At 38.6% G+C, this 22,524-nt stretch overlaps 1 protein-coding gene across 1 annotated transcript in view; it reads left to right on the top strand.

Moving 5' to 3' along the window:
• LOC118822254 (NACHT, LRR and PYD domains-containing protein 12-like) overlaps nt 1-22,524 on the top strand; it is a 69,486-nt gene that overhangs the window by 30,146 nt on the left and 16,816 nt on the right. The window contains exon 10 of the mRNA XM_036591199.1: nt 17,252-17,425. Within this exon, the coding sequence (XP_036447092.1) occupies nt 17,252-17,425 (174 nt within the window). The remainder of the gene's footprint in view (nt 1-17,251; nt 17,426-22,524) is intronic.

Genomic DNA, 22,524 nt, shown 5'->3' with positions numbered 1-22,524 from the left:
ATTGACTGAATGGAACCAGTGCCATTGGGCTCAGCTCATCTTTATATCAGTGAACTGATCCCAGTCTACATCACAACAGCTCTAACTCTGGAACTCTCACTCACCTTCTATACGCATATTCTGTCTCATTTACATATCATTTACATATGAAGGATAGACCTGTGGGTGCCCCTCCCCCACCTCTCTCTGTTCTCTCTCCATTCCTGTATTTAACTCTTTTAAACTGACATTTTGTTGTGTTTAGTTATTTTGTCCGTCCTGTTTAAGCCTGTTTGTCTCAGTTAAGCTTCTCTGTGTGATGTAGTGTGTTTATGCAGATGTGTTGACATCTTGGCATGTTTGGTTCACCTCTGGTTCTGTTTGGGTCCATCATCATTCAGTGGTCAGTTATGCTGCAGGAAAAGCTCCTTACAGCAGAAACCAGATGAGAGGGAAAAGTGCTTTAGTCTTGATTAGTAGCTGCAGATTGTCAAGTTTATTACACAGAGATGAGCCAGAAATATTAATAAACAGCCCAACACTGTCCTCATGTGGCTGCATCTGGAACTGCATGACATGAGTTCAGTAGTAAAGACAAAGAGACACATTCACTGAATGTTTTTAACATGTTATAATGAAGGGCAGTTTAGTTATGGTTTTAATTTAATATTTTTTTCTATATTAACATTATGTTCATTTAATGGGTTATTTTTTAAACATTGTAAAGATGCAAAAATATTTTAACAAGCTGTTATTAAATATACATTATTAAGTATACATTATCATATACATAAAAGAGTAAAACAGCAGAAAATGAAGATGAACATATGTTTGTTTTTAATGTTTTTAAGTGGTTTAAAAGTAACAACCATATTTAAAATACTGTGTAAAAGTTCACATTTACTTTAAAGAGATAAAACACTGACTGGAGTGTAAATGTAAATAAAACAGATTAATAATGCTTTATGTTTAACAAACTAACCAAATAATGCTGTTTCTCCCTTTATAACATGCTAATAACTTCAGTGAAGGTGTTTTTTTTTAATAACCAAAATCCTGACATGCAGTTCACTTATTAGTATTTTTTGGTCTTTGTTTTATGATTTTGTTTATGAGACGTGTTTCTCATTGTTACTCTGATCGGCTCTGACAGTAGTGATCAGTTATCATTGCTTAATCTAAACACTTCTGTCCAGTGACTGTCTGTTTCTCCCTTTTCTCTATTTTAATATTTTATATTAATGGTCAAATATTATTATCTGTTCATTTTGCTCTTGTTGTGTCATTGTTTGCTGTTCGGTGTCAACCAGAGGAGGATGGGTTCCCCTTCTGAGTCTTGGTTCCTCTCAAGGTTTCCTCCTCTTGCGGTTTCCTCTTAGGGAGTTTTTCCTGCCACTGTTGTCATTGGCGACGCTGATGGGGGCTCAGACCCAGATTTCTCAGTAAAGCTGCTTTGTGACAACACCTGTCGTTAAAATCGCTAAATAAATAAATATTTTTTTCTCCAGTTACTGGATTATTAAATGCATGTAAACAAACTCACTGTTGATCATAACATCCTCATTGATCATCTTCAGCACACAGTGGGTCTCTCTGGGGAAGCAAGTGCTAAACTGCTTTAAGTCCTATCTTAGTCATAGAACATCTGCAGTAATTGTTGGAAATTGTATTGAGGTATGAGGTACCCCAAGGATCAATACTAGAGCCAGTACCCTTCTCACTATATCTGTTTCCTTTGGTTAGTATCATTAGAAAGTATAACATCCTGTCTTACTGTTACGCAGATGATACACAGCTTTATCTCCCTCTGAGGCCAACTGACTTGTGCTCACTTAAGCGTCTACAGTGTGTCGGTGAGATTGAACTGCTTTGTATTTATGCTTTTTGGCCCATTCAAGTCTTGTGACATCTTACGAAAAAGTTTTGGAGTATTGTCAGAATATGTGAAACCTCAGATCCAGAACCTTGGTGTGGTTTTTGATTAAGACTTTAAGTTTGACAGGCAAATTGATTCTTCATCAAAAGTAGTTTCCACCAGCTCAGGTCAGTCGCCAAAGTGAAATCCTTTCTTACTCCTCAGGATTTGGAGTGGATTATACACGCCCTCATTTAATCTCACTTGGATTACCACAGTGGACGTTACATTGGTGTCAGTAAGACTTCACAGTTCAGCTGTGAGATCATGGGCACTAAGAAAAGGAAGCACATTGTTCCAGTTTTAACCTCCCTCCACTGACTTCCTGTTCAGTACAGTTCAAGGTTCCTTGATTTGTTGTCAAAGCCCTTAAAGGAGCTGCGCCCTCTTATATCTCAGAGGTACTAAAACCTTGTTCTCCTTCCAGCTCCATGAGGTCTTTAGATCAGTAGCTCTTGGATAAAACAAGATTATAAAACCTATTTTACAGGTTAGCTTTTTGAGTTACGTAGGTGTTTGTGATTATGTGTGCATTGGTGTATATGTTGTGTGTTTACGTATTTGTTTATTGGATCATATGTGTACAGCGCTTCGGTTTTAAATGAGCTCTATAAATAAATTACTTACTCATTTACATGACTGGCATTGAGAACGGAGCTTCACTGATCTGCTTAGTTCCAGATTGACTATTATAATGTATCATTGATTATTATAACTAGGCATTTCATCCAGACATGATGTCCATTATGGAACTTATCTTTTCTGTATTTGGGAAGGAAGCTGAAATGGTAAACAATTTTCTGCTTAGTTCTGAAGTAATTAATGCTAGTGTATTAGACATTAATACGAATATATATTTCATCCTCATGTTTACTGTCCATGATGGCGCTCCTCTTAGCTGTATGCAGGGGACATCTGAACATTTCTGCTGAGTCAGAGTGAAAGTGTTAAAACTGTCTCTGCGTCTGGATCATTCTTAAGCCTGTATCACATTAACAGCAGCAGATCTGGTGAGAGTAAGTTTTGTCAATAAAGCAATGTTTGTTATGAATATCATTCTTAATCAGAAAGCATTTTGCGTGCCACACGATACCGAGATAAACACGGCATAACTGAGATTCCGTGAAATATACATACATACATACATCTTAACAGTAATTATACCAGGAAATACTTTTGCACTGTTAGTTGCCGATTGGGTGAAAACACGTAGCCCTACCACCTTTTTGGACCTTTTCGCTTTCCGTAGTTCCAGTGCTTCTTGGTGTTGGTTTCACACAAAGGACTTTTGCTCCTTCTGCGAGGCCTGAAAGGCAGCACTTCCTACAAAACAGTACAACGCTACTCCACCCCATTTAGCTCTGAGCCAACCATGCACAACAGCTAATTAGCATAGCATCTAGGTTTTTTGAAAACACTCTCAACTACAGTGAAGGATCTTTGAGCTCAGTAAGTTAAAAAATCAATTCAGTCATTTATGTACCTTTCTACGCTACAAAGACCTTCCTTAATACAATCATATTTTCAAAAAGTTGGGACGCTGTGCAAAATGTAAATAAAAACAAAATGCAATGATATGCAAATCATTCAAACTCTATATTTCATTGAAAATACTACAAAGACAACATATCAAATGTTGAAACTGAGAAATGTTATTGTTTTTTGAAAAATATTTGCCCATTTTAAATTTGATGCCAACAACACGTTCCAAAAAAGTTTGGACGGGGGCCTGTTTACCACTGTGTTTCATCACCTCTTCTTTAACACTCTGTAAGTGTTTGCAAACCGAGGAGACACTGCTGTAGTTTAGAAAGTGAAATGTTTTCCTGTTCTTGTTTGATACAGGATTTCAGCTGATCAACAGTTCAGGTTTTCTTTTCCGACATATTTTTCATTTCATAATGTGCCAGATGTTCTCAGTGGTGACAGGTCTGGACTGCAGGCAGGTCAGTTTAGCACCTGGACTCTTTTACTACAGAGCCATGCTGAATGTGGTTTGACATCGTCTTGCTGAAACAATCAAGGCCTTCCCTGAAAAAGACGTCGTCTGGATGGCAGCATATGTTGCCAAAACATAAACATGAAAATTGAATAAACTGAAATTGAATAAAGCTATCAAAAAACTCATGATGGATCTAGTGCTAATAAGAAGGGAGGTCTCTCCAGCTGATTAACAACAAAAGTGATCTTGTAGATAAAATATGATTTACTTCAGAATGTGGTAGTAATTCTATGGTCAAGAGTACAAGAGAGCATAATTGGCCTTGATCCCTATGGGTGGGTAGGATGACCTTCCCTCTCCGCATCACTCAGCGTGGGCATCTGTTAGCTGATGTTACAAAATAAGTCTTACATAATTTAACACAGCATCATTGGGCAGCATCAAGCCGTTCAATGATGCTGCTTTAGCAGGAGTTTGGTGTCCGGCTTCATGTGACTCGGAGGAAGCATGTGCTAGCATTCATCATTCAAGCGCTGGTAGTGTCGTGTGATTGGATGAGAACTAGTTAGCGTGTGTGTGATGATGTTAGATTACCCTAACACATCACCAGGACTGCAATTCACCTTTTCTCAATCAACGCTAAGATGACTTTTATTATGACAGGCATTTAATTGTATTAATTTAAACTTCTACTTACCTGAGGTCCAGGGGGATCCAGGCGAGGGGGGAGCCAGGTCACTGGTACCTGTGAAGAGGAAAATATAATGTTAAATACAGCCAGCCTAGCAGTATCATTCCTAAGTTAAATGTGCACGTGTACATATGAAGAAAATGGCCATTGTATGTATGTATATAGGTCATTAATATGTGTATTGTTTGTTCTATTGTCACCCTTAGACTGTGAATAATGGTATGTCCCAGAGCTAATGTGGCAGGGGCTCCCAGGTTAAGAGGGAAGGGGGACAGTGGAGGAGTTCAGGTATGTTTGGGGAAGGTTTGCGGGGCTTTGCAGCCTCAGACCCAACTGTAAGTGTAAATACTTTTGTATGCAAAACCACAATAAACTTCAGAGCACTGAGGAATAGAGTTCTGATGTCCAAGTTTGTTGAATGGGGAGCCTTCAGACCACTTATTGACCACAACACCACCAAAGTGGCGACCACGCTTATCACAAATGGTGGCAGCGGTAACAGCTGAGGACATCGACCACAAAAAGTAGCAAAGACAAGAACTCAAGGTGACAGTGACCATAGAGTGTGGCTACGGCGACCATGCTTGGTGTTGTGGTCAGTAAGTGGTCTGAAGGTTCCCCATTCAACACACTTGGACATCAGGACTCTGTTCCACAGTGTGGAATCGGACATGACTAAACTGGGGAGGGAAAAGTCTGGTAGTAATAAACAGGCACGTCCCAGAGGGGTAGCTACAGTAATACAGTGTCTCCCCAGACTGACAGCATTTGACACATAATGCAAGGGTAATATAAGTTATTTAATAATATAATAATAATGATTTTGTAATATATATATATATATATATATATATATATATATATATATATATATATATAAATAACCATTTTTCTATCTTATACTATTTATATTAGCCTTGCAGTGTTTATCCATTGTTGTCAGCCCGGGAGACGCTGTAACGGCACCTCTTTTGCTATTAAATAAATCTGTAATGTAGACAGACGTAAACAGAACTGGGCTGTTTTAACTGATCGAGGTCGATGCTCTTCCACTGCAGGGCAAGAGTCCTTTCACAATGCCCGTATGGTATGCTAATTAGCTGTTGTGCGTGATTGGCTCAGAGCTAAATGGGGCGGAGCGGTGTTGCTGCCTTGCAGGAAGTGCTGAGGGAACAGAAGGCCCTGGTTTGGCGAAGGGAGGCGTGTTTGAGGGGAGCTGATCCGGCAGTTTCAGTGAAAGTGAAGCTCAGCGGCTCCGTTCCGTGCAGAGAGGAACATAAAGCGGTTCAGGACAGAAAGACGGTAAATCTGTAGATCTGAGCTGTAGATTCTGACTGATCTGAATGAAGATCAGTTCAGTACGTTTTACTGAAGTCTTAACTAACTGAACGGACTTTCTGACCTGATGAGTTCCCCTGTTAGTGAACGGCCTGATGGTCGGGTCGGACCGGACAGTACGGTTTCGAGTTTCGTTGTCCGGTTTCCGGTCAGAGCTTTCGACCAGACGTTAAAATGTTTAAAATGTCTCACTGTAAATTAATCCTGTGAGTTTGCATAGATTAGATAAGTGCCGTTCTAGCGCTGTCATTCCTCTCTCTCTCCCCTCTCCCTCTCTCTCTCTCTCTCTCTCTCTCTCTCTCTCTCTCTCTCTCTCTCCACATTACCGATGGCCGCGCGTTCTTTAAGCTGTATCGTCTCCTCAGCGCCAGTGTTTGCCGAGCTGTATGCTGCGTCACACCGAACGTCGAAACGATTTCATTGTCGCAGACAAATTTACAGAGTCGGGATAAAATCATGAGTCGTGCTGGAGTCGCGTCGCGCTCGCGTCACCTCCACCGTTCAGTGTGAGGTGGTCTTAACTCGGCTTCTCTCTCGTCTTGACGCTGCAATAAGATGAACTGTGTGTGTGTGTGTGTGAGAGAGAGAGAGAGATACAGAAAGAGATAGATCGGTAGAGAGAGATACAGAGAGAGAGAGAGAGATACAGAGAGAGATAGATTGGTAGAGAGAGATACAGAGAGAGAGAGAGAGAGAGATACAGAGAGAGTGATAGATCGGTAGAGAGAGATACAGAGAGAGAGATTGTGATTATAATAATTAATATGGTTATTATTTATGTTGGTTCTTATTATTTATCTTATTCTGTTTTTTTTTTTTACTGTTTTTGTTGTTCACTTCTACTGTTGTGATGCTTTAGCAATACTGTACTTCACAGTCATGCTAATAAAGCTATTTTGAACTTGAACTTGAGAGATACAGAGAGAGATAGATCGGTAGAGAGATATACAGAGAGAGAGAAATACAGGGAGAGATAGATTGGTAGAGAGAGAGATATATACAGAGAGATAGATCGGTAGAGAGAGAGACAGAGAGAGAGAGATAGATTGGTAGAGAGAGAGACTGAGAGAGAGATAGATCGGTAGAGAGATAAACAGAGAGAGAGAGATGGAGATATAGGGAGAGATAGATCGGTAGAGAGATATATATAGAGAGAGATAGAGATACAGGGAGAGAGAGAGACTGAGAGAGAGAGATAGATCGGTAGAGAGATATACAGAGAGAGAGAGAGATACAGGGAGAGAGAGAGCGACTGAGAGAGAGAGATAGATCGGTAGAGAGAGAGACAGAGAGATAGATCGGTAGAGAGATATACAGAGAGAGAGAGATAGAGATATAGGGAGAGATAGATCGGTAGAGAGATATACAGAGAGAGAGAGAGAGAGATAAATCAGTAGAGAGAGAGACTGAGAGAGAGAGATAGATCGGTAGAGAGATATATAGAGAGAGAGAAATACAGGGAGAGATAGATTGGTAGAGAGAGAGATATATACAGAGAGATAGATCGGTAGAGAGAGAGACTGAGAGAGAGAGAGATAGATTGGTAGAGAGAGAGACTGAGAGAGAGATAGATCGGTAGAGAGATAAACAGAGAGAGAGAGATGGAGATATAGGGAGAGATAGATCGGTAGAGAGATATATATAGAGAGAGATAGAGATACAGGGAGAGAGAGAGACTGAGAGAGAGAGATAGATCGGTAGAGAGAGAGACAGAGAGATAGATCGGTAGAGAGATATACAGAGAGAGAGAGATAGAGATATAGGGAGAGATAGATAGGTAGAGAGATATACAGAGAGAGAGAGAGAGAGATAGATCGGTAGAGAGAGAGACTGAGAGAGAGAGATAGATCGGTAGAGAGAGAGACTGAGAGAGAGAGATAGATCGGTAGAGAGATATACAGAGAGAGAGAGACAGATCGGTAGAGAGAGAGACTGAAAGGTAAATCTGCTCCACTTTGAAATAATAATCATATTAATCTGATAATGTAAACTGGCTGGTGTAATATTCCAGTGTAACAGTGATGTAAGGAAATGTGCAGGACTTTAAGAATTACATTGTTGAAGAAGCCTCAGTGTTTTTTTGTTTTTTTTTGCTTTATGTTGTGGTCTCTTATTTTGTTTGTTGTTTTTTTGCAGGCCCATCTGTGTTTACTTCCATGTTCATATATTTAGATATAATATTATCTTCATGCATACCTGACTAAACAAATATGTATTAATACGTATTACCATCAACCCAAAAACGTTCATAAGAGTCCATTTAAAACTGCAGAGAGGTGGACAGAGAGGAGACTCTGGCCAGGAGATGGCGCTATGTGCACGTCTTAACAACAAAAGCAGCCTATCTTGTATTTTGCTCTGATGTTGTCCCACTTCAACTCCACTCCAAACCTTCTGCTCCACCACAAAAGCCCTGCAGCACACAGCTGAGAGTAAAGTACAGGGAAAGCTCTGATCTCACAGTAAAGCGTATGAAGTCGTCTGTCAGCGTTATCTGTCAGCCACTGTAGCATGTTGGCCATTAGCACCACAGCTTTTGAATGTAAAGCAGATTCAGGGTTTAAATACTGACTCACACCCTCTGGTTGGTGTTTTTTCTGGTGGACAGGGTCTCTCCTGCTACTCTCCTATCAGTAGCATTCAGGACCCAGAGGTCACTTATAGTCTTCTGAACTTCAGAACGGTTTAAGCTACAGACATGACACACATATCAGGACCTTCAGCAGACCCGTCCCCTAACTAGCTAACATGACGTCATCGAACTGTGACATCAGCATCAGTGAGATAAAATCCTGATATTATTGCTCTGCTGTTTGGCCTTCATATTCCAACAAAGCGTTAAAACAGCGACATTATTCACTCATCAGATCATCATCAGACTCTGCCTCACCATCCAGAGTGATTTCATCCACCTGTTACCGTCCATCAACCAGAGATCAGCTCCAAAATCACCCAAACCCACTCGCTACTGTTATTTTACATCTCTGCTTTTAGCCTTCATATTAGAAACAAAGGGCTTTCAGTTTACACTAGATTTTGAGTATTAAAAATGTGTAATTAAAAATAAATCCTGTCCTGCTGTGTATCAGAGTTTTAGTGCTTGGCCTGAATCCAAGAAGACAGAAAATCAATAAAAAACATCTCCGCCTTATGCTAATTGTTTATTTTTACTCATAATAACTAATAGAATGAATCAGCATCAAAATTATTGCACTTTCAGCTCACAGACACTCCAGACTAACAATTTCTGAAAAGATAACTATGACTGCACCTGTTTTCAAGATCTCTATAATTAAAAAAATACTAAATTTAGCAGGCGCTGGGTACATTTTTGATCATAAATGACCCAAATTCATAAAGATATCAAAATTCTGTCAGCATTTACATATCAAACAATGGCATATCTGAGCAGCCCAGGGTCTCCTGAAAATAACAACAAACGCCATGTGTGACTGTCTCATGCAAATACTTTATAATTGCAATTGTAATTGACCCAAAATACCAAAAAAAATTCCCCACAATTCTAGGGTTCTCTGACGTATTGCTGGCAGGCAGGATATTAGCACTAGTTTAAACTTCCTCAGCTCGTCAGCGCTGCTAACCGTAGACCATCTCGCTCTGTATTTACCTCGGTCTGTAATCAGTTAATGAGAGAAAGCTCTTCGCGTTTGATGTTGTAGACTGAAAAAACTTCCTTTCACACACAAACCGTCTGCTGAGCCAACAGAGCCAACGTTAACCATGTGCAGTTACTGAAACATAAACCAGCTGTCAGACTCTCTCGTACACAGGCTTTACAGCCGCGGGTGGCTGCATTCTGCAGCTGCGTCTCAAACCACATGTATCGCATTGAACAGCATGTCAAATTACTACACCATCACTAGTGCCATTACTATTTCAAACACACCATTTAGTGCAGTAGTATGTGGATTGAGGTGCCTTTGTGTTGGGGGGGTTAGGCTCCATTAAGGCAGGGTTCAGCAACAAATGAACCTGTTATACTTTAATAAAGCAATTAAATGTAAATCTTCATCTGTTTAAAGGCTCTGTTAGCCTACAGAAGACACAGTGAATAAACACTGGACTGTCATGGTTTTATCTGTGTTATGTAATTCCACAAATTGCAGGAGGGAAAACTGAATACCTATAGCCTTTAACATTCATTATAGAAAACAGTAAATATTGTAAAAAAAAACAAACAAAACAAACCAAGAACAAGTATCATTTCTCTGCATGTGTCTGTTTGCAGGGATCCAGCGGTAACCTGTAGGAGAGATGAGCTCCAAAATGAGTTCCTCTGGAGAAGAACACACAGAGAAAGACCAGAGGTGAGAGAATAGTGTGACACTGTGAGCACAGATGTGCTGATGAAGTGGTTTCAGTTAATAAAGTAGCTCAGCAGTCAGAGAACTGGGCTTTGGACCAAGAGCTTCAGTCCCAGCTGACGATCACTGATAAATACAGACACTGTGCCTTTAAACAAGACCAAACCGCTCAGTCTTTCACAGAGTGGTGACCCCCACCCCCCCATCTTCTGAATGAAAGACTTCTCTGAGATGCTCTTTTACACCCAATCGTGTTACTGATCTGTTGCCGATCAACCTAATTGTCTGTGAGATATATATATATATATATATATAATAATATATATATAATATATATATATATATGATATACAGTGAGCTCTGATGTTATTCACATCCATGGTAAAGATGGGTAAAATTGTCATAAATATGTCTTTGTGGTGAATCAGCTCAGCGTCACACTGAAAATATTTTTAAAAATCTAACTTTTAATTGGAGTAAATTATAGTCTAAAAAACTGAAATTAAATAAGTATATTTTTTAACAAATTCATGTGTCAATTATATGCATTCTTGTACTTACTACACAGCAGCAAATAGTCTCTGATAATGCTTGATGATGATGAAGAACACAGAGCAAACAATCTAAGACCTCAATAAAGAATCTCTCCAGGTTCTCCAGGGTCCTAGCTCCTCTCATAAAACTGTATATAATATTATTAAAACAAAAAGTGAAATGAAAAAAGGGTAACATGGGGTACATGTGGACATGTGTTACATGAATAAAACATGTATGATTTTAATAACAGCATTTTCCCCACTGTTTTGTTTTAGTCTAATTCATAGAGAGACGTCAAACTCACCTGAAACTAACTGTGAGTCCATGAAGAGTGAAGAGTCAATGGGTAAAACTATATCATGCAGAAAGGGAGCTTTGAGGTAAGGATAGTTTGCATTTTAGGACAGTGTTCCTCACTCATAGTCCCACCTAAACAAACTCAGTCAGCTCATTATGAAGCTCATCAGGTATGATATAGCAGGTAAACACTCAAGTGTTTATGTAGAGAATATAACAGTAATGTGGAGATTTATAGAACAGTGGTTCCCAACCCTGGTCTTGGAGGACTCCCTGCCCTGCACATTTGAGTGTTTGCCCTGCTCCCAACACTCCTATTAATTAACATGCCCTTCCTGAGTTGACGTGTGTTTTGGCAGGAAAAAACAAAAATGTGCACAACTGATGGTCCTACAGAACCAGGGTGGGGTACCACTGCATTACACAGTGGAATGGAGCAGAACAGAAACTGAACATTAGCTTCCAGGGAAATATTCAACACTCAGTAACTGCTAAACCATCAATCTAATGAAAACAACTGCAGTGTTAACAGCACTAGGACAGTAAAGTGGAGCTGTTTATGATGCTAGTGCTAGCTTAGTGAAGAGGCTAACAGCTCAACACGCCACAGGATGGTTCACTGTCACCAACACCAGTCACCGACTTCACTCGCTCAGATTTGGGTCTTTATCCTCTGAACTCGTGTCAGTTGAGCATCATTTAGCCAGAATCAAGCCCGTTCTGTGGAGCTGTTAGCCTGTTAGCTAAGCTAGCGCTGGCAGCATAATGATCTCCATTCTGCTGTCCTGGTTAGCACTGCTTAACATTTAGCTATCGTTGTAGTAAATTTAGCATTTATTGGGTGCTGAACTGCAAATGTGCTTCTTTTTTTCCTCTCATTTAAATGAATTGAAATGGTATCATGCTGAAATATAGCTCAGTGGTAGAGCGCATGCTTTTAATGTATGAGGTCCAGAGTTCAATCCCCTGCATCTCCATACTTTAGGGCAGTCATGGGCTGGAGGTTAGGGAACCAGTCTTGTGACTGGAAGGTCACCGTTTCGATCCTCTTAGCTGATAGGACATGCCTTGAGTAAGGCACCTAACCCACAACTCCTCCCCGGGCGCAGTGGATAGGGCAAGTGTACTCACTTTCCCATAGTGTGTGTGTTCACTAGTGTGTATGTGGTGTTTCACTGCGCGGATGGGTTAAATGAGAAGGTGAAATTTCATTGCTTATTATCCAATCTGAAATATAATTAATACTTTACACATAAGTGTAAATATACATATGTCTGTCTGTCTGTCCTGTGATGGACTAGCGACCTGTCCAGGGTGTTTCCTATCTTCCACCTAATGACCGCTGGGATAGGCTTCAGCTCCCACCGTGACCCAGAAGGATGAAGAAGCTTAAAGAGTGTGCATGTGTGTGTAAATACACACACTTGTAAACATAAACACAACATTTAGCCTGGGGGGGCAGTCGTGGGCTGGAGGTTAGGGAACCAGCCCTGCGACCTGAAGGTCGCCGGTTCGATCCCCTCAGCTGACAGTCCATGACTGAAGTGCCCTTGAGCAATGCACCTAACCCCCAATTGCTCCCCGGGTGCCGTAGACAGTGCTGCCCACTGCTCCGGGCAAGTGTGCTCACTGCCCCCTAGTGTGTGTGTTCACTAGTGTGCATGGATGGGTTAAATGCGGAGGTCTAATTCCACAGTGTGCAACACAGTTGGCTGATGGTTCTGAATTAATTATTTTAGCCTTCAGAATCTCTCACTGACCATTTTTTGCCAGAAAAACTAATTGGGTTACTTTGTCAGGCTTGTGCAAGTTGGGAGCTGGGCTAACAATGCTGCCTGCTGTGCTGAATAACCGCTTTGATGGTGCACTCGTGGCACAAGCGCACAGCTGTTTTCTGGCCAAAATTCGACATCATTGAGAAGCGGGTTTCATTGGTTTTCCATCAAATAAGCTGGTCTTCATCTCTGTGGATTATAGGCTCACTACAATAAGCAGAAAGCTTAGATGCTGCTTGACTCCTGCAGATGTTTTGAGTCCACTGGCTGCTGCTGTTTTCTGTAGGAGGGCTGGCCAAAGTTACTTTTTTTTGGACGGTCCAGACTGTCTATTTCCCTCCTGTCCTTTCTCTTCCTGCTCTTCCACTGGTTCCCATCACATCTCCAAGATTTCTCCCTCTAACCAAGTCTTCAGCCAAGGAAGCATCGCCCGTTTCATATCCACCACCGTATCGAGGGTCGAGAAAGGTACACCTGAGCGGCGAGTTTTGGACGTTGTCATTTTTATATTTGGCCTCCCATGATCCCAGCTTTTATGGCTTCATTAGCAGCACGTCGCCGTCTGCGGAAGCCAGCATGTCTTCATTGCACAGCATAAGTATGGGGAGTACAGATGAGCTGGACACACAATATTCTCCAGACAAAATATCAGTAAATGCACTAACTGGCTTCAGTGCAGCACTGATAGCCTGTAGAACCTCTGTGTCTTGCCATCTCAGGGAGATACTGCTTCGTCTTTCGTCAGATAGAACGTGATGGATAGCTTGTGACTGTTCAAGGATCCACTCAATCATCACCTGCTTGGAGCCCCAACCTGTAGCACAGTACTGTCAAATTTATAATAAAATGATCTCTTGGTATTCATAATAATAAATTACGGCCTGAAAACGAGTCTTATAACAATTATTAAAAATAAGCTAGGCCATTGCACTAGGATACAATGGATTTATAAAACATTTTACATAAAAAAGTAAAAATAGGCTCAAAAATATTGTTTGTGTTAATTCATTAATTAATTTATCATTTAATTTGTTTCATTTTAACTGGCGTAGTACTAGTTTATCTTGCATTATATTATTTTTTGTTCATTTTTGCGATTTAAAAATCATATTTCATATTCATAATTTGTCATTTTACTTTGTCTTATTTATTATTCTGATTTAAAATTGTATTTTTATGTCATGTCTTAATCAATTATTTTAAGATTTTGTTTTTATTAATTGGTTTAATTTGACTTTTCATTTATTTAGAATGTCTGATTTGTTTTATTTGCTTATGTGCTTATTAATTCTGTATTTCCCTGTTTTTAAAATCTTTCTTCTATGTTACAGTTTATGTAAAGTGTTCTAACATAAATCGCTATCTAGCTATGCTAGTATTCCTTTTCAACCACACTGTACTTCCTACTTCAGAGATTAAATTAAGTTTGATTGATTGACCAACTGATTAGAAACAGTAGACTTGTAAAAAGTGCATTTTTTTCTATGTAGGCCTAGATGAACTACAGCAGTATGGAATGGGTCTGCACAGAATGAACTGTTACGCCTATCAGGCTGCGCTGAGGAAGTCCACTTGCTTCTTTTTCAGTTCTCTCTTTCTGTGCCAGCCGTGGCAGAAGGCCGCAGTGATGTTACGGCAAACTCCAAGAGCACGATCTGTTCATTGCTTTTGATCTTTCAGTCCGCTGGAAACGGCCAAGTTGAGATTATGTCTGAAACACCACAGCCCGTGCAGAAGCTTGATAGTGGCTACAATGTAAGCTCTGTTGTCGGTAGTTATGGCTGTAAGTTTTTTCTCATCCAGTTTCCATTCTCAGAGCACATCACCCAGCGCATCAGCGATGCTGGTCGCTGTGTGACTTTCCGGGAAAAAGGTTATTTCAAGACATTTAGACTGTAAGACAGTCGGGTATGATGAAGTGGGCTGTCAAGGACATGTATGGTGTCATATTCACTGAGGACCACATGTCTCTTGTCAATGAAAAGCTGTGTGCCTTCGATAGCAACACTTGTACCTCTTGCTGAACTCGATTGCCGAAGTCTGGAATTGCTGCTTGAGAAAAGTATTTCCTTCCAGACAACTCATACTGGCAATCAAGTGTTTGGATCATGGCTTTAAATGATGTTTTTTCCACGGTGTGGAATGATACCATTTCTTTAGCAAGATATTTGGTCACCGCTGATGTACACGCCTTCCATCGTGCACTGTCTTTTTTTGTATTTTGTGGATTTGACGAAAGTTTGTTGTGATGGTGGGTCGGGTCTTTTCCAGCGGAGGCTGCATGGCTCTTTGAGGTCGGCGATGTCTGTGCCGCGATTGAAGGATGCTTAGTTTTTAGATGAGAATGCATGTTCAACATGTTTCCATCTTTGGCTGAGACTGTTATTAGGTAGATTTTACATACTGGTTCATCAAGGTTCATTTGGAATGAATCCAAAATGCTGCCAAACTGCAGCAGTGCTCACTTAATTCACAGCTAACGCTAGCCATTTTGCCTTGTCACTTTTCTCTCTGCATTATTGCCTCGAACAGTGAGCACCCCCACAACCAATCAGTGAGCTCCAACCGCATACCCCTCCCACCCCTCCCTTATTGTGGATGCTCGAATGTCTTAAAGTCCCAGTTTTCAAGGCAGCTGTGAAGCAGAAATGTGGCGAGTCACATTTTTAAATACCATCACCAGTTTAAAATACTGTGGTGTACAGCAATACCGTCATACCACCCAACCCTAGTTACATGCAGAATTTGAGGTTTTCAAATGCACTGATGCACTTGTGGTTTAGATACACTCCGGATCAATCAGCAGCCTATTTAAAGTCTATACATGTTTTACAATTTAAAATCAGTTTTGATGTAGACAAAAATCAACAAAGATATTTTAAAAGCATTCCATTTAAATACACTGCTGTTTATAGGTTAATACGCTGTAGTTTATAGGTTAAATAGTCTGCTGTTTTTAGGTCAAATAGGCTGCAGTTTATAGGTTAAATAGGGTGCTCTTTGTAGATTAAATGCTGTTTAAATATAGTATTAATATGTTAAATAGTCTCCTGTGTATAAGTTAAATAAGCTGGTGTTTGTAGGTTAAATATATTTGTAACTAAATATAGACATACTTACAGAATTAATGCATTGTTTTAATATAACGCATATAGGATGGATAGGCAGTCATTTATACGTTAAATATTCCCTTGGTTATAGGTTGAATAGGCTGCTGTTTATAGGTTAAACTATGCTGTTTTTATCTTATTTTTTACTTTTAGTATTATATATTATCTATAAAGTAACAAACTGTAAAATCCTTGTTAAGTAAGTAATAAGGTTAAATTCTCTTCTTGTTACTTCTTTTCTTTTCTTGAGTGCCTTGCTCTCCCTTTGCTGCTGTAGGCAGGGTTCTCAACTCCAGTCGTAACTGCAAATAGTACTGTACGATAATGATACACAGCACAATGATGCAGATGTTTTTATTTTTTCATGAGTATTTTATTGTAAATATTGCACATGCGTACCCCTATTTAAAAAATATATATATTTAAATGATATCTTTATAACCAAACATGTAACATATAACACATATTTAACATATAAAATATACATTTAAAATATACTTTTTATTGAAATATTATTATTGGTATCTTATCCATGATAAAAAATTAAGCAATCAGGATACTTTTAAATACCAGCACATGGCTACTCAGTATTAAAGTATTTGGATCAGATCTGGGAAAAACAGGACATTCATTACTGTGTGCTGGTGTTTGTATGTGTGTTTGTTGACATGTGATGGCAGTATTCTGGAGCTGAAACATCTAGACACTGAAATCTTATCTTTCAGTTAGGACTGAACTTATTACGGTAGATAGTACAGAATAACATGTCTTAAGTTCATTATCTAATTACAGAAACATCCTAACTAGACAATATTTCCTAAATACTGTCTTAATTTCAGGATAAACATTTACAGTGTCATAACTTCTGTTTGGAGTTCCCATTTCTACTGTTAGCTGTTTTATTGAAAACAGACTCTTATTATTTACAGGCATTAGTGGCAGGTAGCTTACAAAGAAATGACAGCCAGTGAAGCTGAAATTTGTGTAGTTAACTAATTTATATATTTTTTTACATTATTATCCTTATGTCTTTACGTTCCAGTTGTGTGTGCATGTTTGGTTTCTTGGTAAAAGACATAAAAATTCAATATCATCCTCCATAGAGTAGTTTGAGATTTCCTAACTTTAGAAAAAATGTTAAGAAAAATTTAGCATCTATAAATATATGCAAAAATATTATCTAGACCTCATCAGAGCTTTGATTAGAACTAAACATTGGAAGTTTCTGTCATATGACCTAAGGGTGTATTATTATTTCTCTCACTGTGTGTTTAGGTTCCTGTGAGATTTTGTGTATCTGTACGTGTGTGATGTCACTGATGTATTATCATTTCTCTCCCAGTTTGTGGAACTGTGATCTCACAGAGAAAAGCTGTGCAGCTCTGTCCTCAGCTCTTAGCTCAAACTCCTCCAGTCTGAGAGAGCTGGACCTGAGTGACAATGAACTGCAGGATTCAGGAGTGGAGCTGCTCTCTGCTGGACTGAAGAATCCACAATGTAAACTGGAGATACTGAAGTAAGATCATCACTTGGCCTTGTGTAGATCACACAGAAACACACACACACACACACTTTCATAGGTTTACACAGTTTTGTAACTCAGTAACACCTTTAACCCTCTGGGGTCAACGAAAGTACTGGTGCGTCAAATTAGTTGTTTCTCTGTTTCTATTAATATCTCCATGATAATATAGTGCATAAAAACGGTTCAAACAGTTCCTGAATCTGTAGAGAACCCTGTCTATTTCAACCTTTCGCAAGACTGTACGTGATTCACATCTGGAATTATGAGCCAATCCAGACAAATTGAGATTCAAGCCATCTGCCTCTTACCATGTATAACTGGTGGATCCGTGTGTCCGGCGTCTGCCTCTCACCTGTAATTGGTGAACTTGTGTGTCCGTCTACATTCTGCATGAACCTGACCAGTAGACATTCAGAAAATTACGAAGCACTTGTTTAATCCGATTCACATAAGTAAAGCTATGTTTTCACAAGAGACATTAAACATTTTTAAAACCGGACTTCAGTTTTTCAGCTTCAGGGCCGAATTATCTTCTTACACTGAGGTCAAAAGAACCTCATTACAGAGAGAGCTGAGATTTTTTTCAACATTTTGATATATAACATGTGGGTATCACGTCAAATCCAAATGCCTTTAAAGGCACCTTTAGGAATGTATGAAAAAAATAAAAAAAATGCTCTTAGACTTAGCGTGTGAGAGAAAGTCAGAGAGAGAGAGATAAAAGTAACAGAGAATGAGAGAGAAACAGAAAGAGGAAAGTGACAGAGGGAGAGAGAGAGAAGGCACATGAGAGAGAGAGAGACAGACAGCAAAAGAGAGACAGAGGGAGATGGAGAGAGAGAGAAGAGATAGCGATACAAATAGACAGAATAGAGAGATATGGATTGACAGAGAGACAGAAGAGAGATACACAGGGAGAGAGAAACATACAGAAAGAAAGAAGAGAGAATAAAATATCTTCTCTAAAACCTGAAAAAGCAAGTGGACCTGATGGCATAATAAATTAAATGATTAAGTATACAAGCAAAAATTGTAGTTGGCCATTTTCAAACATGATTCTGAGTGCAGGTTATTTCTCTGACATCTAGAATCAAGGTGTTATAACATTCTCAAAAATGGAGATTTTGGACAAAAAAAATTACACAAATTAGGCAACTGTAAGAGTATAATTGTTTAGGACTGAAGATTATTTCAACTGGAAACTTGAATTCAGCAGTTACTGAACTGAGAGAAAAATCACACAATTCAAAATCGGCTCAAATTATTTTGAACAGTAATAAAACTCCTCTGTATGGTAGTGAAGTATGGTGCCACTCTTAAATCAAAATTTTGACCCATGGGACAAACACACATTAGAAATTACGACCCCATTTTCAAAAACACTGTGAAAAAATGTAAATAAAAACAAAATACGATGTGCAACCCTATATTTCATTGAAAATAGTACAAAGACAACATATCAAAAGTTAAACTGAGTAATTTAATTGTTTTTTGAAAAATATTTGCCCATTTTGAATTTGATGCCAGCAACATGTTCCAAAAAAGTTGCTTAAAAAACACCTTGTGGTTAATTGGCAACAGGTCAGTTACATGATTGGGTATAAAGAGCATCTCAGAGAGTTTTTCAAAAGTAAAGATGAGGAGGGGTTCACCAGACAGGGGTTCAGACTGCACGATCAAATAGTGCAACAATTCAAGAATAACTTTTCTATTTTTTTTTTATTATTATTATTAGCAAAAATATATTGTACAAGAGACAGACAAGTACGTTAAGACAAGACAAGCCACAAAAAACACACTCAAAAGTAAAGAAAAAAAGAAATTATTCCCATACCAGACAGACAGTACAATGATAATAATAGTAATAATGACAGACAGGCAGTATACGAAGTAAATAAAGTAATAAGATATATGTATACACATATACACACACACCCATTCAACATCTTTGTACATAAAGTACAATAGTCTATTACAGCAATAATAAGTAAGCAATATTGCTTTGCTGTGCAGAACAAAGGGAGAGCTAGGGTGCCCCTGAGGACCCCCCACCAAACGTTCTCTGTCCCCTCCGTACTCTTCGTCTTTCTCCCCCACCCCTCCAGCCCCAACCTGCTTCCCAGCGCAGGCTGAACATCGCATCAGAGCCACTTTCTGGGTCTTATTTAAAAGCCCACTTTGCACAGGATTCCTTTGAAGTGCCCATGTGGCCTTACTGAGATGGCCACTACGCACAGGATTCCTTTGTTCTGTGTTTGTCAGTGAAAGCTGCTGATTTTGCTCTCTCTGAAGAGGCACCAGAGCTCTGCCGTAACGGGAGGCGGGCGGATGGTGGTAATGGTGGTCCAGGAAGGCGGTAGGGCAGAGCAGACAAACAGGTCTGGAGGGGAAGCCCCCTAAGGACCCCGCAGCATCCCATGCCCCTGCACAGCACCACTCACTGATGGTGTGTTGCATTATACAAGATGTCCTTATAAAATGTGTATATATGTATGTACATACATATACATATGCATACATTCACACACTCTCAAATATGTAAAGGGGGAAAAAGAAAAAAAAATCTTTCAATATCGGGGTACTACTACTCATATCATGTTACATAGTTTTAGTAAGTTTGAAAAATTTAGATTAAATGCATCTATTTTGTTGTGGCTTGCAGCTGATGCTTGTTCACAAGATAGGTGTTTTGTTAATAGATTAGTCCACTGTGTTACAGAAATATTTTTTTTATCTTTCCAATTTAGCAGTATTGTTTTTTTTGCTATAGTTAGTGCTTTAAGTAATGGAACTGTATCTTTGACTGATGATTCTACTTCTGAGAGGTCTCCTAGGAGGCATAGGGAGGGTGACATTGGAATGCTGCTCCCCAAATATAAAGATAATTTTGAGGTTATATTTTCCCAAAAACAGTGAACTGGTGTGCAAATCCAGAATGCATGAAAATAGTCATCGGTTTTGTTAGTTATACATTGTGTACATATGCTTGAATTGGTGAATCCCATTTTAAACAATTTGTATTGCGTAATGTGTGTCCTATGAATAGTTTTATATTGAATTAATTGTATGTTTGTGTTTTTACTCATAATGAAGATATTTTTACAGATTTGTGTCCAGAATTGTGTATCAGTGCTAATATCTAAATCCTTTTCCTATTTATTAGTTGGTATTGATAAAGTTGAATTTAAAGTACCTATGAGAGCATATAACTTTGATAAAACTTTCTTCGGGCTGATGATTTGGTTTAAATTTTCAGTAATGGGGGGTGGACTGAGACTGTTGTGAAAAGTATTAGTTTTGGTTTTTAGTATACTTTTTAATTGATAATATTTCAAATATTGATTTTCCTCTAAGTCAAATTTTTCAGTTAGTTCTTGAAAGCTTTTAAATGTGTTATTCATAAAGAGGTGTTTTAAATGTCTTATGCCTTTGTCTTTCCACTTCTTGTATATAAGGGGTTGTCTGTTAATTGTAAAATCTGGATTGTGCCATATGGGTGTATATGTTAGGTGTCATTTCAAAATTTGTTAGTTTATTAATTTCCCACCACGCTTTTAATGTTGTTGAGATTGTCATGCTTTTAAAACATTCATGATATTTTATGGATTTGCTAAGAAAAGGTAAATCTGCAATGGATATTTCGTTGCAATATGACCGTTCGACATCAAGCCAGGGGTTACAGTCATCATCTGTATGTCTCCATTTTACTAAATTGTGAAGCTGATTTGCTAAATAATAAAACTGAAAATTCGGTGCACCTAGTCCCCCCTTATTTTTGTCTTTTTGTAAAATTGTGAGTTTTATCCTAGGTTTCTTATTTCTCCAGTAGAATTTTGATGTTAACCTGTCTAAATTGTGGAAGCATTTTTTAGTTGGTTCAGTTGGCAACATTGCAAATAGGTAATTGACTTTTGGTAAGACTGTTATTTTGATTGTTGCAATACGGCCTATAAGAGAAATTGGTAAATTTATCCAGCGATTTAGATCATCTTCTATAGTTTTAAAAGTGGTGTAAAATTAAGGTTGAATAACTCTGAAAGCTTGGTGGTTACTTTTATACCTAGATATGTAATGCTTTCTGTGGTAATTTGCAAAGGGTAATTTTGGAGTGCAGCATTCCAGTTCCAGTCACCTATTGGTAACGCTGTTGATTTGTTCCAGTTAACAGAGTAATCTGATATGTGAGAAACTATTAATCAGTTTAATGGTTTCCTTTATTGATGAAGTGGGATCTTGGAGAAATAGTAGCACATCATCTGCATAGAGGCTTATTTTATGATCAATACTATGAGTTGAAATGCCTGTGATTTTATCATTCTGACGTATTGCTGCAGTTAGTGGTTCTATAAATATTGTGAATAACAGTAGTGAGAGTGGACATCCTTGTCGAGTACCACGAGAAAGTGTAAAGCTTGATGAGGTGATGTCATTAGTTATAACAGAGGCCATGGGTGATGAATATAATATTTGGATCCAGTGAATAAATGATGTACTAAAGCCAAATTTATGTAATGTTCTAAAAAGAAAATCCCAGTTTACTTTATCAAAAGCTTTTTCTGCATCTAAGGATAAGATAATTGTTTTTCTATTACTTTTCTTTGTAAAGTTAATAAGGTTGATAAGACGACGTGTGTTATGTGATGATTGTTTCCCTTTTATAAAGCCTGTTTGATCTGGATGGATGAGATTGGATATAACTTTTTCCAGTCTTGTTGAAAGGGCCTTACTTATAATTTTTAAGTCTGTGTTAATTAGTGATATTGGATGGTAGCTTGAGCATAATGTTGAATCTTTATTTGGTTTGAGTAATACTGAAATTAGTGCCGTATTCATTTGGGATGGAATAGACGAAGTTCTTTTTATTTCATCGACCATCTTTATAAACAGGGGGGAGATGGTTGGCCAGAAATGTTTATAGAATTCAGCAGGGAATCCATCCATACCTGGTGATTTATTGTTCGGCATTGATAGAACTGCTTTCCTAAATTCTTCTTCGGTTAATGGTGCTTCTGAAGAGTGTCTTTGGTCATTATTCAACCTAGGAAGGGTGATATCATCAAGAAAGTCGTTAATCTCAGATTGTTTTGTAA

The sequence above is a fragment of the Colossoma macropomum genome, unplaced genomic scaffold (genome assembly GCF_904425465.1).
Source record: "Colossoma macropomum unplaced genomic scaffold, Colossoma_macropomum, whole genome shotgun sequence".
NCBI lineage: Eukaryota > Metazoa > Chordata > Actinopteri > Characiformes > Serrasalmidae > Colossoma > Colossoma macropomum.
The sequence above is the reverse complement of the archived record's forward strand: the minus strand, read 5'-3'. Positions and strand labels throughout refer to the sequence as shown.